The sequence below is a fragment of the Gorilla gorilla genome, chromosome 18 (assembly GCF_029281585.2).
Source record: "Gorilla gorilla gorilla isolate KB3781 chromosome 18, NHGRI_mGorGor1-v2.1_pri, whole genome shotgun sequence".
NCBI classification, from domain to species: domain Eukaryota; kingdom Metazoa; phylum Chordata; class Mammalia; order Primates; family Hominidae; genus Gorilla; species Gorilla gorilla.
This window is the reverse complement of record NC_073242.2, coordinates 104870605-104887252: the sequence shown is the minus strand read 5'-3', so window position 1 is coordinate 104887252 and position 16648 is coordinate 104870605. Positions and strand designations below refer to the sequence as shown.

The 16648-nt window shown below is 45.4% G+C and overlaps 1 protein-coding gene and 2 long non-coding RNA genes across 11 annotated transcripts in view; 2 read left to right on the top strand and 1 right to left on the bottom strand.

Moving 5' to 3' along the window:
* The window catches only part of LOC129527729 (uncharacterized), a 22098-nt gene extending 13198 nt beyond the window's left edge, over positions 1-8900 (top strand). For both annotated transcript variants that reach the window (XR_008672782.2, XR_008672781.2), the window contains 2 exons: positions 1811-2004; positions 2098-8900. This is a non-coding gene — a long non-coding RNA (uncharacterized lncRNA). The remainder of the gene's footprint in view (positions 1-1810; positions 2005-2097) is intronic.
* LOC129527721 (serine/arginine repetitive matrix protein 2-like) overlaps positions 1-16648 on the bottom strand; it is a 26329-nt gene that overhangs the window by 9416 nt on the left and 265 nt on the right. For 2 of the 8 annotated variants that reach the window (XM_063699754.1, XM_063699756.1), the window contains exons 2-7: positions 16417-16574; positions 9300-9428; positions 5556-5655; positions 5248-5443; positions 1109-1169; positions 964-999 (exon numbers count right to left, since the gene is read on the bottom strand). In XM_063699754.1, coding sequence (XP_063555824.1) covers positions 964-999; positions 1109-1169; positions 5248-5443; positions 5556-5655; positions 9300-9428; positions 16417-16536 — 642 coding nt within the window. In that variant the 5' untranslated portion in view covers positions 16537-16574. Of the gene's footprint in view, positions 1-963; positions 1000-1108; positions 1170-5247; positions 5444-5555; positions 5656-9299; positions 9429-12905; positions 13003-13575; positions 15440-16416; positions 16575-16648 lie in introns of those variants that run through there. The other 6 variants (XM_063699760.1, XM_055366498.2, XM_063699757.1 and 3 more) reach the window with 6 other exon arrangements.
* Positions 11376-16505, top strand: LOC129527737 (uncharacterized). Its single transcript, XR_008672798.2, has 2 exons — positions 11376-11665; positions 16181-16505. It is a non-coding gene; the product is annotated as an uncharacterized lncRNA (long non-coding RNA).

Genomic DNA, 16648 nt, shown 5'->3' with positions numbered 1-16648 from the left:
GGTCAACAGACAGTAAGAGAGGCATGAAAAGCCCATTGTCCACACATGTTGCAGCTTCTTTTTGGAGAATGTTTCCCAGGCCTTTTATGTTCTGTCTCTGATTCTCAGAACTCTGCAAGGTCAGTGTGACCACCCTGCTCCAAATCTAAGAAAACAGAGGTTTCCAGAGGAAGGAGAAATTGTGCCCAGGGTCACACAGCTTGCAAGAGGCAGAGTGGAAGTTGATTCCAGCTCTGCCTGCAGGACCCTCTCATTTCCCCTCTGTTTCCCTTCTTGACAAAGGATCTTCTTCACTCTGGAGGTGCCACCCATGAGAACAAAGAGCTCTGGAGAGATGTGGATTCCTGAAGAGCTGCAGGGGAACTGGGAGAGGGTTTTCTGACAGAACAATCTTCTCTCAAGAAGTCAGTTAGGCATGGCTATAATATTTCTTTTCACTCCCAGGTAATACCAAATTGTAAGTGCACTAGGACATGAAGAATACTTTTGTCCATGGAAAAATGAGGTGGGAATTCTAAACAAAGCAAGTTTTAAAACTGTGTTTCACTTCAAGTGTACAAGTCCCATCACGTGTAATCATAGGACTCGGCAGCTTTTGATGGTACAGAGGCCACACAAGAACCAGCTTAGCTGAGCATCATTTAAGGCCTTCATTTGGAATTGTCCCTGTGGGTAATAAGTTACATTCACTCTTCACTAATTTACAGTCAGGGCCCACTTGCTGTTACAAATACGGGACCTCTGAAACTTAGAATATTAGATCAGGGGCCCCACTGGGTGGGTATGAAAGTGTTTTTGCACAACATGATTACCAACAGGGATGGGACTGTGATGCTTGTAGGCAGCCTTTCTCTCTGCCATCTCCCTCTGCAGGGCTTGAGCACAGAGCTGTAGGGAGAAAAATGTATCCATGTCCTGACCTGGCAGACTATGTCCAAAAGCAAGGAAAACAAGCAAACTTACCCAGTTGCAAAGAGGCTTTCTTGCAGAAGGGGGGATCTGAAAAAGCCAACACATGAGAAATTGAATGTTGAGAGAGTCTAAGGGCCGTGGCATCATCTGCATCAGCACTGAACTATCCTGCAACTGCGGGGAGGAAGCTCCTTACTTTGCATTTGTGGTAGTCCTCTGCCCGCCGCCGCAACTCTTGCGCACGTTGAAACATCTTCCTATGGATTACAATCACTTTCATCAGATAAAGCACCACTTTCAGGATGATTTTAAATAATCTGCCATGTTTCTGTTATCCTCACAACTGTACCCTTACACAATCTATCTCTACCTAGAAAACGTATTTCAGATGGCTATAAGAGTACAGTCTGAGGCGGTCACGGTGGCTGACGCCTGTAATCCCAGCACTCTGGGAGGGCGAGGCGGATGGATCATGAGGTCAGGAGATTGAGACCATTGTAGCTAATATGGTGAAAACCCTTCTCTACTAAAAATACAAAAAATTAGCCAGGCGTGGTGGCAGGCACCTGTAATCCCAGCTACTCGGGAGGCTGAGGCAGGGGAATCACTTGAACCTGGGAGGCGGAGGTTGCAGTGAGCCAAGATCACGTCATTGCACTACAGCCTGGGTGACACAGCGAGATTCCATCTCAGAAAAACAAAAACAAAAACAAAAAAACTGTACAGTCTGATCCAAACTGTTGCTATATTGATTCCTCCTCTTGCTTACTGCCTGCTGACTTCTGAGATGATAGTTTCCTTCCCCATTCTCAGTGTATCCCTAATTCATCCTTCATTGAGCATCTTTTATCATAAAGCTGTATTCTCTTTGTATTAATATCCTTACCGTGTTTCACAGGGCAGAAACAGCTGGGCTTATAAACAGGCATAGTCCTTTTGAAGGATGCGGCTGATCCTACAACAACACACTTTCCTAAGGATGACAACAACTCACCCCACCCCTAGAATAGCTGGTATGAACCGAGTTTCCACACAGTCTAGCTGGCAATGGGGTCAGGAGACCTTTTGCTGCTTCACATCTTTTGGTCACTGGTAAATATTAAGGTACTTTGTTTTCTGTTTTGTGAACTCTCTCTCTCTCACGATATGTCTTCTGACCATTTGTTTCTATTTCTGCATTTACAGGGTCTAAACATTGTACAGAGGTTAAAAACAACACTCCAATGGGCGTTTCCCAAGACGGTGGGGTTCAGTTTCTGAACTCACTTGTAGGTGTGTATTTCTTTCATATCCAATTTCCCATTTTCCTCTGCCTCTGATACCTACCTCTCCTTTTCTGCATGCTCACATTCCTTCATGCTTAGTTTCCTCAGATTAGAAGGGAGAGAAATGCACACACATGATCCACCAGCCCGTGTGGGATTCCCTCTGCCCTTCTGGCATCTGAAGGCTGTGATTCAAAGATCCCCCCTGCAACCTTTCCACAAATGAACCAACTGATTCTCACAACCGAAGGGAGAATGGACACCTCCCACTGAGGGACAAAAAAAAAGTCACACTCTGGCCTGCTGGCAAGTCACCTGTCATTTCCAGCTCATCTTCATAGTTCCATGGTTAGTCCTATTCTTTAGTAAATATAAAGACTATTAAAAGCTTCTATGAGGTGCACTATGTGTGTTTCTGGGGTCAGTCTTGTGCTTGACACAGCGAAAGCTCATTTTAGTTCACTGTGAAAAACCAGACCTCACCAATTCATCACAACTAACTCCATCGGAAGCAGAGGATTGCTCCTCATCTGACTCCTCCTGTGTGAGACCTGATTCTCAGTCAGAGGCTGATGCCGGAACTGAGACCATCAGCCATAGAGAGGTCCTTCCAGAATATGGTGTCATTAACCCCGCAGTTCACTACTGCACTCTGCCATGATTCAGGACTGGAACTCTTGTCATCGACTTTAAAGATCCTGGTTGAGAGAAAAGGCAATCTGAATGCTGGGCGCATCTATTGAATTACAAATGATTGGAATGGCTCCTAAGTCAGGGTGTTATGTCCTGAAAATAGGTGACAACGGCAAACCATCCACCCTGGTGTTGACTGACTTTAACAAGGTTCAGTTCACAGAGATTGAGGGCAGAAAAAGGAAACGGCCTAAAAAGGGTAAGTTTGCTGTGTTGCCCTCACACCACTTGATTCATGGTCCTGATCCTAAGGATCTCACCTGATACTTGGTTTTATAGGAAGCATGTGTAAAATTCCCAGAACGCTAGGAAACAGGGACGAAAACACTTCAAAGAGAAAGTTAATGAACTTGTTTCTGACCACAGGGCATCCTTCAGCACATGCTGTCTGGAGTGGCCTCCAACAAGGAGTGTGTGGTGAGGTGCTGAGAATGCAATGGGAGCAGGGTCCTGTCCCCACGCTAAAGAAGCTCACAGTTTAATGCAAATGAGAAGCCAGTGAGAACATCACTACTCCTGCTGTGCACTTGGGAACTAGAAACACAAAACCTGACTCTGGAGGGAAGCTAAGGAAGCATTCTACTCTTGAGTTGACATAAGTGCATCTGAAGCTTCTGATCTCCGATGAGAACAATGGGGGACACCAAACAGAATATAAAACCCATGATTGAATACATCAAATTGCTAACATGGCAGTAAACAGACATGAGGTGAAGATGGAGAAGAAGGAAACCCAGGACGAAAGTCAGCCTCGCATTTGGAACCCATTTCCCTGAGTTTCATTGCTGAATTCCAGAAGGAACTACTGAGATGCAAAGAAGCACAGCAGCTTTTGCACACATGCGTGGGATTAGAAGGAAAACAAGTGGATTGAGGGTCTGCCAATGAAAGCGACCCATACTGAAGTCCACTGGCTCTGGTTGAGACCCAGAAGAGTCATGCATCAGAATAGAGGTGGACAGGAAATACCCTGGCCTTTGTAGGGACTGAGCCTGCACCGACGACCTCAATTGCAGCCTGTATGGAGGACCCCTGACCATCCCCCAGAAGTAGACTCCCATCTCTTCTGCAGCAAGATAACATGCTACTAGGCCTCAATTCATTGCTAAATATTTTTTAACAAGTATCTCACATTTAACAAAAAAAGATCAGTCATATGGCAGCAAAATACAATGTAATATGACCAAAACATGAAAGACTGTGAAAATGAATCTGGAGGTGACCCAAGCATTGAATTCAACAATCCAGGCTGGGTGTGGTGGCTCACACTGGGAGGCTGAGGTAGGCAGATCACCTGAGGTCAGGAGTTCAAGACTAGCCTGGCCAACATGGTGAACCTCTATCTCTACTAAAATTACAAATATTGGGCTGGGCACGGTGGCTCATGCCTGTAATCCCAGCACATTGGGAGGCCGAGGTGTGCGGATCATGATGTCAGGAGTTCTAGACCAGCTTGGCCAATATGGTGAAACCCCGCCTCTACTAAAAATACAAAAATTATCCGGGCATGGTGGCATATGCCTGTAGTCCCAGCTGCTCAAGAGGCTGAGGGATAAGAATCGCTTGAACCTGGGAGGTGGAGGTTGCAGCGAGCCAAGATCATGCCACTGCACTCTAGCCTGGGTGACAGTGTGAGACTCTGTCTCAAAAAAAAAAATTGGCCAAATGTGGTGGCACACACCTGTAATCCAAGCTACTCGGGAAGCTGAGGCAGAATTGCTTCAAACTGGGAGGCAGAGGTTGCAGTGAGCCAAGATTGCACCATAGCACTCCAGCCTGGGCGACAGAGCGAGACTCTATCTCAAAATTAAAAAAAAAAAAAAGGCTGGCTGTGGTGGCTCACGCCTCTAATCCCAGCACTTTGGGAGGCTGAGGCAGGTGGATTACCTGAGGTCAGAAGTTCGAGACCAGCCTGGACAACATGGTGAAACCCCATCTCTAGTAAAAATACAAAAATAAGCTGGGTGTGGTGGTGGGCACCTGTAATCCCAGCTACTCGGGAGGCTGAGGCAGGAGAATCGCTTGAACCCAAAAGGCAGTGAGCTGAGATTGTGCCATTGCACTACAGCCTGGGCAACAACAGCAAAGCTCCATCTCAGGGGAAAAAAAAAAAAAAAAAAAAAAAAAAAAAGAGAGAGAAAGGAAAACCAATGCCAGTACTAGCAACTCCTCTTCCCCCGAAAAAATGACAAACAAGAATGTAGGAAGGGAAAGGAATTACACAGCTTAAACTAATGAAGCAGAAAGGACAAACTCAATTTTGAACCCACTGAATTTGCCACAAATATTGTAGAAAATATTCTCAAGGACTTTACAGTTGTCTACTTTGATTGGCACATGGTTCATACAACAGTATTTGTGTCAAGGCACATCTTACTGTTTTTTGGCGGTCTTCCTCTTTCCATTGATTTTGTAATGATGGTTGACTTTCTTTATGACCTTCGTCTTACGGATTTTAGCTTGAACTTTTGTTTCCACCTGTTTCCGTAAAGGACAGATGTCTTCCAGGCCAATTTTAATTCCTGGAAAGGAAGAAACTCTTTTCTTTGTGTGCATACAAATGGACCTCAGCCCTTGGTGAGAGTGAGGAGAGGAGAAGGTGAGAAACCTGAGGGCAAGAAGCTGTTCTTTCCCTTTCCAGGGCAAACTCATTTCCACACTATGGGGACTCCAACAGAGCCATACCTTCCTGTCTACGGCGGTTGGACCTCCAGGCTCTCTGCTGTACATCCGTGGATCCATCATGTCCATTTTCAGACTGGAAGATAGTCTTCAGGAAAGACAACTAGGAAATAATAATATAAGAATGACGGCTGGGCACGGTGGCTCATGCGTATAATCCCAGTACTTTGGGAGGCCGAGGCAGGTGGATCACGGGGTCAGGAGTTCAAGACCAGCCTGGCCAAGATGGTGACACCCCGTCTCTACTAAAAATACAAAAATTAGCCGGGCATGGCAGGGGCGCCTGTAATCCGAGCTACTCGGGAGGCTGAGGCAGAGAACCGTTTGAAGCTGGGAGGCGGAGGTTGCAGTGAGCCAAGATCACACCACTGCACTCCAGCCTGAGCGACAGAATGAGACTCTGTCACACACACACACACACACACACACACACACACACACACACACACACACAAGAATGACATGAGGCTGGCACGGTGGCTCACTCCTGTAATCCCAGCACTCTGGGAGGCCGAGGCAGGCGGATCACCTGAGGTCGGGAGTTTGAGACCAGCCTCACCAACATGGAGAAACGCTGTCTCTGCTAAAAATACAAAATTAGCCAGGCATGGTGGTGCATGCCTGTGATCCCAGCTAGTCGGGAGGCTGAGGCAGGAGAATCACTTGAACCCAGCAGGAAAAGGTTGTGGTGAGCTGAGATTGTGCCATTGCACTCCAACCTGGGCAACAAAATTGAAACTCTGTCTCAAAAAAAAAAAAAAAAAAAAAAAAAAAAAAAAAAAATAGGCCAGGTGCGGTAGCTCACGCCTGTAATCCCAGCACTTTGGGAGGCTGAGGTGGGTGAATCACAAGGTCAAGAGATGGAGACCATCCTGGGCAACATGGTGAAACCCCGTCTCTACTAAAAATACAAAAATTAGCTGAGCATGGTGATGCACGCCTGTAGTCCCAGCTACTCGGGAGGCTGAGGCAGGAGAACTGCTTGAACTCAGGAGGCAGAGGTTGCAGTGAGCCAAGATCCCACCACTGCACTCCAGCCTGGTGACAGAGTGAGACTCCGTCTCAAAAAAAAAAAAAAAAAAATGACATGAATATACTTCACACAACGGAACTGCACACTTCAACACGGTTAGATGGTAATTATCATAAGTATTTTACCACAGGTTAACATGTTTCAGAACTTGAAAAGGAAGTAATTACCTTCAGCTCTCTGAGTTCTAGAATTTGTAACATTTCACCCCCTGCTCCTTCCTGATCTGCACTGGAGCATCTTCCTTCTGTCCCTGCTCTACTCAGAGTTCACTTTCCCTTCCCTCACATCAGCTTCATTGAGGCTGGTTTGAACTTAACGCAAAACATCCTCACTAATGACTGAATTCCCACCAAGATTTCCATATTATCACAGTATGCTTTTAATCTTTGAAGATATTAAATATTTGTTCTCATCATAGCTAAAATGCAATGCAAATCCCATCTCAGATGTGGGTCAGATACCTATGAATCTCCTGAGGTAGTCATTGAAATGACTTTTTTCTTGAGACGGAGTGTCACTCTCAACCATGCTGAAGTGCAGTGGTGCTACCTTGGCTCACGGCACACTCCACCTCCCAGATTCAAGCGATTCTTGTGCCTCGGCCTCCCAAGTAGCTGGGATTACAGGTGCCTGCTACCATGCCTGCCTAATTTTTGTCTTTTTAGTAGAGATGGGGTTTCACCATGTTGGCCCATCTGGTCTTGAACTCCTGACCTCAAGTGATCCATCTGCCTCAGCCTCCCAAAGTGCTGGGATTACAGGCATGAGCCACCACACCTGGCCTGAAATAATATCTTTCAAATTCTTTGTAGAATTTGTTTTTTCCTGATTTCTGCACATAGGATAAAAAAAAAAAATCATGTACTAGGATTTCGAGAGAAGCAATGGGTAATCTAAAAAGATGAAAACAGCAACCACGTCAATCCCACAGCTACTGCTAGATTTCACAGGAAAGGTAGCTGGCCCAGTTTGGAGCTAGGAGAAATGTCAAACACATGAAGAAATGAGAAGCAAAGAAATGCCATCACGCATGAATGCTTCATGGCACCCATGATGTCCCTGCCTAGGAGGTAATGGTATAGATGACTAGATGACAACGACAAAGATGAGAGGTGCGAAGTTGTCCAAGTCCAACAGCTCAACTGAACTTTCCTAAATGGAATTGTTAAAAAGTGGTAAATTTAAAAACTTCCCCTGGCTCAAGTGGTGGCTCACGCTTGTAATCCCAGCACTTTGGGAGGCTGAGGCGGGTGGATCATTTGAGGTCGGGTTTTGAGACTAGCCTGGCCAACATGGTAAAACCCCGACTCTACTAAAAATAAAAAATTAGCTGGGCATGGTGGTGGGCACCTGTAATCCCAGCTACTTGAGAGGCTGAGGCAGGGGAATCACTTGAAGCCAGGAGGTGGAGGTTGCAGTGAGCCGAGGTCACACCATTATACTCCAGCCTGGGCAACAGAGGGAGACTCGTCTTGGGGGTGAGAAAAGAAAAAAAAAAAAAAAAAAGCTTCCTCCAATTTATACCGAAAATTCTCTGTTCAGGACTAAGTGGCATAGAGAATGTTAAATGTGCCTAGATATCTTCATAACTCACATATTTTCTGTTTTCTACATATCTTGAAAGGCAGTGCCAAATGACGTGTAATTATCTAGGTGGTAAAACTGAAACATACTTCCTCTTCCCTTGAATATAAAAAAGCATTGTGGTATTAGTACTTTTATCTTGGATCATTGTTCAGAAGGAGGTTCAGCCCCCAGACAACCACATTTTTACTGTCATGAATGGCAAGACAAAATGTAGAGCTCAACTTACCCAAAGGAAAAAAGGCTCAAAAGACAAATTATGGCACAACTTAGCAGCCAAATTCTTACCAAGTACAGACTTTTGACATACTGATCTCTCTCCAGTTGCAAGTGGGAACATGCACTTTGAATGATGTCATTCAAAATTACCCTGCCCAGACACACTTTTCATTGATTCTCTTGGAGGGCAGTTCTAAGAGATTCTCTGGGGCTTTCTCTGCATCATGAGACGCAGTGCAGTTCTGCCCTTCACCTTCCGGCAGTTTGTCACCTCGTCCCTATGACCTCAGAGGAACTTTGTCTCAGGCCAATTGTTTGTTCCTTGGGCTCTTTCATTTCCCCTAAAAATCATTTGCTGCCCCTCTAAATGGCCTACATCTCCATCTATCTCCCTCTCCCCTCAGAAGAGGGTGCTCTTTAAGCATCAACCATCCAGCCCTTCTAGCAGTCTCATTTTTCAGCTGGTTCCCATGTTTATGCCTGTTCTATGTTTTTCTTTTCCTGTTAAGCTGTCTGTTGTCAGCTCATTTCTGCAGTGAATCTTCACAGAGGAGACTGGAAACTTTCCTTCCACCCATATGATAGAACTATAAAGCAGAAGAGTTTAGAAAGAATTTCCTATTTAAGTGACGAAACCTCATACTCCATTTGTGACAAATAGCACAAAGATTAAAAAAACTTATTTTTGACCAAAAGCTCTCTTGACATTCTATTAAACAAACACTGACCTATTTAATTTTCATAATGTAAATGGCAGATATTTTCATAATTCTTGTGCTAATAAGTCATTTCCCTGATTTTTTGGATAAAACCACATATTCATAATGAAGTCCAGAAACGTGAATTGTTTTACATAATTTATTCTTATTTGTGATTACAAGTATACCTCTACAGAAAGTTAGTATACTCACCCAAAGGTACACTGTCCAGAGGGTAATGACAACTTCATAACTTCTCGGAAACTCAATAATGATATGTAACCAAGGACTTTCATCAAAGTCAGTCCCACGATGATGATGGTCAGCCAGAGTATTGATAACCTGGAATAATAATAGTTGAAATAATGAAAAGGTCAATGACACCGACAATATTTCACTCAGAAAGAATCATCCTTAGAAACCGTCAACCTCCTCCAAAAGGTAACCACATCCCTCAGATATCACCGTGGGATTCCACTGCTACAAAAAAGAACAGAAGTTAGAAGTCTCATGTTTTTCAGATGGCTGGTAGTGTTTTTAGGCATTGCAAATGTGGGGTGTTGTCTTTCTCGGTATAAAGCAGGGATATCCAATCTTTTGACTTCCCTGCCTATATTAAAAGAAGCAAAGTTGTCTTGAGCCACACATAACATACACTAACAATAGCTGATGATCTAAAAAAAAAAAACCTTTTTTTTTTTTTTTTTTTTTTTTTTTTTGAGACAGAGTTCCGCTCCACTCAGTCACCCAGGCTAGAGTGCAGTGGTGCAATCTCGGCTCACTGCAACCTCCAGCTCCTGGGCTCAAGCCATTCTCCTGCCTCAGCCTCCCAAGTAGCTGAGATTACAGGTCTCTGCCACCATGCCCGACTAATTTTTGTATTTTTAGTAGAGATGAGGTTTCACCATGTTGGCCAGTCTGGCCTTGAACTCCTGACAGGCGATCTGCCTGCCTTGGCCTCCCAAAGTGCTGGGATTACAGGTGTGAGCCACCGTGCCCGGCCATTTTTTTGTTTTTGTTTTTGTTTGTTGTTTTTGAGATGGGGTCTCACTCTGTCACCCAGGCTGGAGTGCAGTGGTGTGCTCTCTCGGCTCACTGCAACCTCTGCCTCTCAGGTTCAAGTGATTCTCCTGCCTCAGCCTCCTGAGTAGCTGGGAGTACAGGTGCCTGACAGTGCACTCAGCAAATTTTTGTATTTTTTGTGGAGATGGGGTTTTGCCATGTTGGTCAGGGTGGTCTCGAACTCCTGACCTCAGGTAATCTGCCCGCCTCAGCCTCCCAAAGTGCTGGGATTACAGGCATGAGCCACTGTACCTGGCCAAAATCTCCTAATGTTTTAAGAAAGTTTACAAATTTGTGTTGAACTGCATTCAAAACTGTCCTGGGCCACATGCAGCCCGTCACTCATGGGTAAGACAAGCTAAGTATAAAGTAATTATCTTTTCTTTTCTTTTTGTTTTGAGACAAAGTCTTGCTCTGTCACCCAGGCTAGATTGCAGTGGCATGATCTCAGCTCACTGCAACCTCCGCCTCCCGGATTCAAGCGATTCTCCTGCCTCAGCTACTGAGTAACTGGGATTACAGGCGCCTGCCACCACGCTCGGCTAATTTTTGTATTTTTAGTAGAAACAGGGTTTCACCATCTTGGCCAGGCTGGTCTCCAACTCCTGACCTCATGATCCACCTGCCTCGGCCTCCCAAAGTGCTGGGAATACAAGTGTGAGCCACTGCACCTGGCCAGTAGTTATCTTTTCTTTAAAGTTATTTACTTGTTTTTTAAATTGATGTATAACATTGGATGCATTTATTATATATCACATGGCAAAAGAATCCCTCTAAATAATACTTCTCTCTTGGATTATATGAATCTTTGTCATTTAAAGCTCAGCATAAGTAAAAAAAAAAAAAATACAATGAAGAGATTACTTCATTCACAAATAAGTATCAAATTTTAGTGCTTAAAAATTAACAAGGTGGGCTGGGCGTGGTGGCTCACGCCTGCAATCCCAGCACTTTGGGAAGCCGAGGTGGGTGGACCACGAGATCAGGAGATTGAGACCATCCTAGCTAACACGCTGAAACCCATCTCTACTAAAAATACAAAAAATTAGCAGGGCATGGTGGCACGCGCCTATAGTTCCAGCTACTTGGGAGGCTGAGGCAGAAGAATCACTTGAACCCGGGAGGCAGAGGTTGCAGTGAGCTGAGATCGCACCACTGCACTTCAGCCTGGGTGACAGAGCGAGACTCTGTCTCAAAAAAAAAAAAAAAAAATTACCAAGGTGGAGATCATGAAAATGGCATGAATAGTGTGGGATTTCTCTAAGATTGTTGATATTAATTCCATTAGACTCTTATGTGAGTGAAGACGAAGACTTCCCCTGAGTAAGTTCAGACAGCTTGTGATAACATTTCTACATCGATTCCTCAGGATTTAACTATATATTCTTGAAAACATCTCAATTTTAAATGTTTCTTTCAGATGGTGAATTAAACAGAGATAGCCCTTCAACAGGTTGAACTCAGCATATGCTGAGTCCGAAATGGAAATGATGGAGTTAGAGAACCATACAACAATGGTAATGATTTCAGTAACATGGTGTTGAGCAGAACAAAGCAGACACAAAAGAGTACCTATGGCATGGCATGCATCTGTATATGCGAAATTCCAGAATAAGCAAGCTAACCTATGATAAGAAAGAGACTGGCTGGGAAGAGTGAGAGTTCACTTTCTGGGGTGACATAATAGTGTAGATCTTGGCTGGGCACGGTGGTTCACGCCTGTAATCCCAACGCTTTGGGAGGCCGAGGTGGGCGGATCACCTGAGGTAGGGAGTTCAAAACCAGCCTGACCAACATGGAGAAACCCTATCTCTACTAAAAATACAAAATCAGCTGGGAGTGGTGGCACATGTCTGTAATCCCAGCCACTCGGGAGGCTGAGGCAGGAGAATCGCTCGAACCTGGGAAGCAGAGGTTGCGGTGAGCTGATATTGCCCCATTGCACTCCAGCCTGGGCAACAAGGGAGAAACTGTCTCAAAAAAAAAAATAAATAAATAAAATAATGTAGATCTTGAAAGGGGGTTGGTTTATGCTGGTGTATGAACTTTCCAAAGTTAGTAAACTTACACTTAAGGTTATATATTTTGGCCAGGCGCGGTGGCTCAAGCCTGTAATCCCAGCACTGGGAGGCTGAGGCAGGCGGATCACGAGGTCAAGAGATGGAGACTATCCTGGCGAACATGGTGAAACCCCGTCTCTACTAAAAATACAAAAATTAGCCAGGCGTTGTAATCTGAGCTACTCAGGAGGCTGAGGCAGGACAATTGCTTGAACCCCGGAAGCAGAGGTTGCAGTGAGCCGAGATCTTGCCACTGCACTCCAGCCTGGGCGATAGAGTGAGACTCTGTCTAAGAAAAAAAAAAAAAAAAAAAGTCATCAAACCAGATGACACAAATCAAATGACATTTCACTTTGTTTTGGTCCATTTTGTTTGTTAGAGACAAGAGTGCAGCAGGGCCATCTCGGCTCACTGCAACGTCCAGCTCCTGGGCCCAAGCGATCCTCCCACCTCAGCCTCTCCAGTAACTGGGATAACAGGTACGCACCACCAAGCCCGACTAATCTTTTTTGGAATTTTTTGTAGAGATGGGGTTTTGCTATGATGCCCTGGCTAGTCTTCAACTCCTGGACTCAAGTGATCTGCCCACCTCGGCCCCCTAAAGTACTGGGATTACAGGCCTGAGCTGTGTAATTTCATGCCGCGTGACACAGCCCAGTAAAAAGGAAGAAACCCCGCGGGTCCAGCGTCTACTCACAGGGGTGGGCTGATGGCTGATAAATCCCAGCAGGAGCCAGAAGAGGAGCCAAAAGCACCGCCACCGCACCCGCATGTCCTGGTCCTTTCAGGGCGCCCTGAGGCGGCCAGGACAGAGGTGGAGGTGGCTTAGGGCAGGGGTGAGGGAAGGGGACGGAGACCAGGCTGGATCTGAGTTGGGGAGGGGGAGGGGAGGGGGAGGGGAGGGGAAGGGGAAGGGGAGGGGAAGGGGGGAAGTAAGGGAAGGGAAAGGAGGAGAAGGGGGCTGTTGGGCACCTGGAGGAGGTGGAGGAGGAGGAGGAGGAGGAGAAGAAAGGGGTCTGGGAAAGGATCCGGTTCAAATTAAGTTCTCAAGCGCTGGTGGAAGGTTTAGCTACAGGTCACGGAGAAGATCAGGGAAGCAACAGGACACGCGGGGCAAGGGAGCGTGAGGCTTAGGAGCAATTAGAGGGAGACAAAGGTTCTGCTTTCCACCAAACCTTCTTCGGTCTGGGCCCTCCCTTAGCAACCTTGGGGCTTTATACTCCCTCTCCACCAATCCCTGATGACCCCCCGGTGGTGCCTCACAATGGACACTCCAAGTAACGCCCGCATCATTCCAATGACCCCTCCCCCATCTCAGTCCCCCACGCTCCTCCCAAGGACAGGTCCTCTCTGGAACCTTCACAAACCTGATTTCTGGTCCTCCCCAACCAGCTCCCTGTCCCTGCTTCTGGGCGCTCCTTCCTTCCTGAGCTCCCAGGGTTCCTCAAGGTCACTTTTGGCGACAAAACATAAAAAACAAATGATGGCAGGATGGCAGGAAGAACCTCATACCCAAGTAGAGTGCCAGGTTTTACAGCCTCCGCTCAGCCATTCATATCCTAAGCAACAAAACATCAGCAGGATGTGGAAGGTCCCGATAGTAAACCATCTCCATCACATCCATGTAGCCATCCGTCCATCAACCTGTATCTCAGGAACAAATGTAGATACATTCATTTTAAGCATGCATGGTACATTTACAAAAATTAACCTGACTTATTTTGTTCCAGCAAATCTCAATATATTTGAGAGCAATCAAATCACACAGCATGTTTCTGATCATATAACTGTGCTAGAAGTCAATGATTAAAAGCTAATTCAAAATTATTATTTGCTTGGAAATTCAAAGTGCCCTTATAAGATATAAACATAAGAAAGAATCCAAAATGAAACAAGATTGCCTTTAAACTCAATGATAAGATCATAACATGGCAATAAAATGTCTCCCTCTGGCCTGGGAATTCCACTTTGTGGCACAAGGTTGTGTGATCTCAAATCACCCCTAACCCACCTAGACATTTTAACATCCGAAACCGAGTGATGATGTCCTCATCTATATCATCTTACTGCCTGTGTGTGTGGACTTTAAATTCTGAACCCAAATGAGGGGGAGAAAACCAAGTTGACTTTCATGATTGACCTCTCAGGGACATCCAAGGAATCTGTGCATTTCAAGAAACAAAGTTCATCAGCTTCTCTCCTAAGGTATTTGCTCACAATACCCAGAGGGCTTGGCAGCATCATGTGTGATGGGTGGGGAGCTCCAAGCAGGTGGGCAGGACCCAGGGGCCTGGTGACCAGGACGGACCCCCACTGTCCATCACCTTTCCTGGCCCTGTCCTCGGCTAAACTTCCCACAGGCCTTCTGCCCGATCACACACAGTGTGCCCAAACTCAGGCCTCTGGCAGCTGAAAACCACTGCTTTAAATCCCTTTACCATTTACCATGACATAAGGTTACTGTAAACAGGAAATATTCTATTGATGCTACAAATGGAAAGCCAATGCCTTTACCATAAATAGAAAAACAACCCTGAGAAGCAAGCAAAACAAAAGCAAAACAGGGGCTGGGTGTGGCGGCTCACGCCTGTAATCCCACCACTTTGGGAGGCCGAGGTGGGCGGATCACAGGTCAGGAGTTCCAGACCAGCCTGGCCAATATGGTGAAACCCTGTCTCTAATAAAATACAAAAATTAGCCGGGTGTGGTGGTGGGCGCCTGTAGTCCCACCTACTTGGGAGGCTGAGGCAGGAAAATAGTTTGAACCCGGGAGGCAGAGTTTGCAGTGAGCCGAGATTGCACCACTGCACTCCAGCCTAGGTGACAGAGCGAGACTCTGTCTCAAAAACAGCAACTACAAACAAACAAAAAACAGGGTTAACAAAAGTATGGAATTCAATTCTTTTTATATGCTGCAGCCATGTTCCAGCCCTAGATTTGGCTGGGCATGGTGGCTCACGCCTGTAATCCCAGCACTTTGGGAGGCTGAGGCAGGCGGATCACGAGGTTAGGAGTTGACACGAGCCTGGCCAATATGGTGAAACCCCATCTCTACTAAGAGTACAAAATTAGCTGGGCATGGTGGCGCACACCTGTAGTCCCAGCTACTCAGAGGTTGAGGCAGAGGAATTGCTTGAACCCGGGAGACGGAGGTTGCAGTGAGCCAAGAGTGTGCCATTGCACTCCAGTCTGGGGGACAGAGTGAAACTCTGTCTCAAAAAAAAAAAAAAAAAAAAAATATATATATATATATATATATATATGTCTGTGTGTGTGTGTCTGTGTGTGTGTATCTATATAAATCTCAAAAATAAAAGATCAGTTTTGAGATTATCATTTTAAAAGACAAGATAATGTTCAACTTAATGAATAATTTAATTATTACTATTGGACTTTTTGTAGACTGCACAGAGCATTCAAAACAAATGAAGAAGAATAAAAAATACGTATTACATGTTGTAAAATAAATATGATGTGGTTAATTCTTTTATTCAAAATTATAGAACATATATATGTACTGTAGAATGTATTTCTTATTATGAGTCACGTTAAAAAGTAGTTTAGAAGCTGTTGATTTGAATTTCCTTTTCAAATTTTGCAGCATAATTTTTTTTTTTTTTTTTGACAGAGTCTCACTCTGTCGCACACTCTGGAGTGCAATGGCGTGATCTCGGCCCACTAAAACTTCCACCTCCTGAATCTCAGCAATTCTCCTGTCTCAGCCTCCTGAGTAGCTGGGACTACAGGCTCACACCACCATGCCCGGCTAATTTTTGTATTTTTAGTAGGGACGAGGTTTTGCCATATTGGTCAGGCTGGTCTCGAAGTCCTGGCCTCTGGTGATCCACCAGCCTCAGCCTCCTAAAATGCTGGGATTACAGGCATGAGTTACCATGCCCAGCCTAAACTTGGCAAGATAATAAATAACCTTTTTAAGTGTCGTTGGGCACCTGTCTGGTTGTTTTTCTTTAGGTTACCATGCCAGCAATGGTTCCTTTTGAGTTTCTGACAGAAGATAGTGGTTTTCATCCAAATAAGTCAACTACTCTACCCCATCCCTAAGCCACTTGTATGGAAAGAAAAAGAGGAAGAAGCCAGTACTGCGACTGCGTAAGCTTCCCCCAGCATCACCCGCTATGAGATGTGTGGCAGCTGAGACCCGGGAACTGCTCAAGGGCACCAGGCCCCATCTGTCTGCACTCACTCACCTTCCTCAGGTACTCGCATGGGCATGTCACTGACTTTACGTGCTGCTGCAGCTCCTTGGTGAGCTGGCCCTGGTCATGGGACAGGAACTGTGGGGTCAGGACAATAGAGAGCTTCACCATTTGCAGAATGAGAACAGGGGCTCATCATGAGTGCCAACCTATTAGACAATTAAAAAAAAAAAGTGTTGAATGAGTGGAAAAACAAGGCGATGTTTGAGTCTATAGCGGTCAA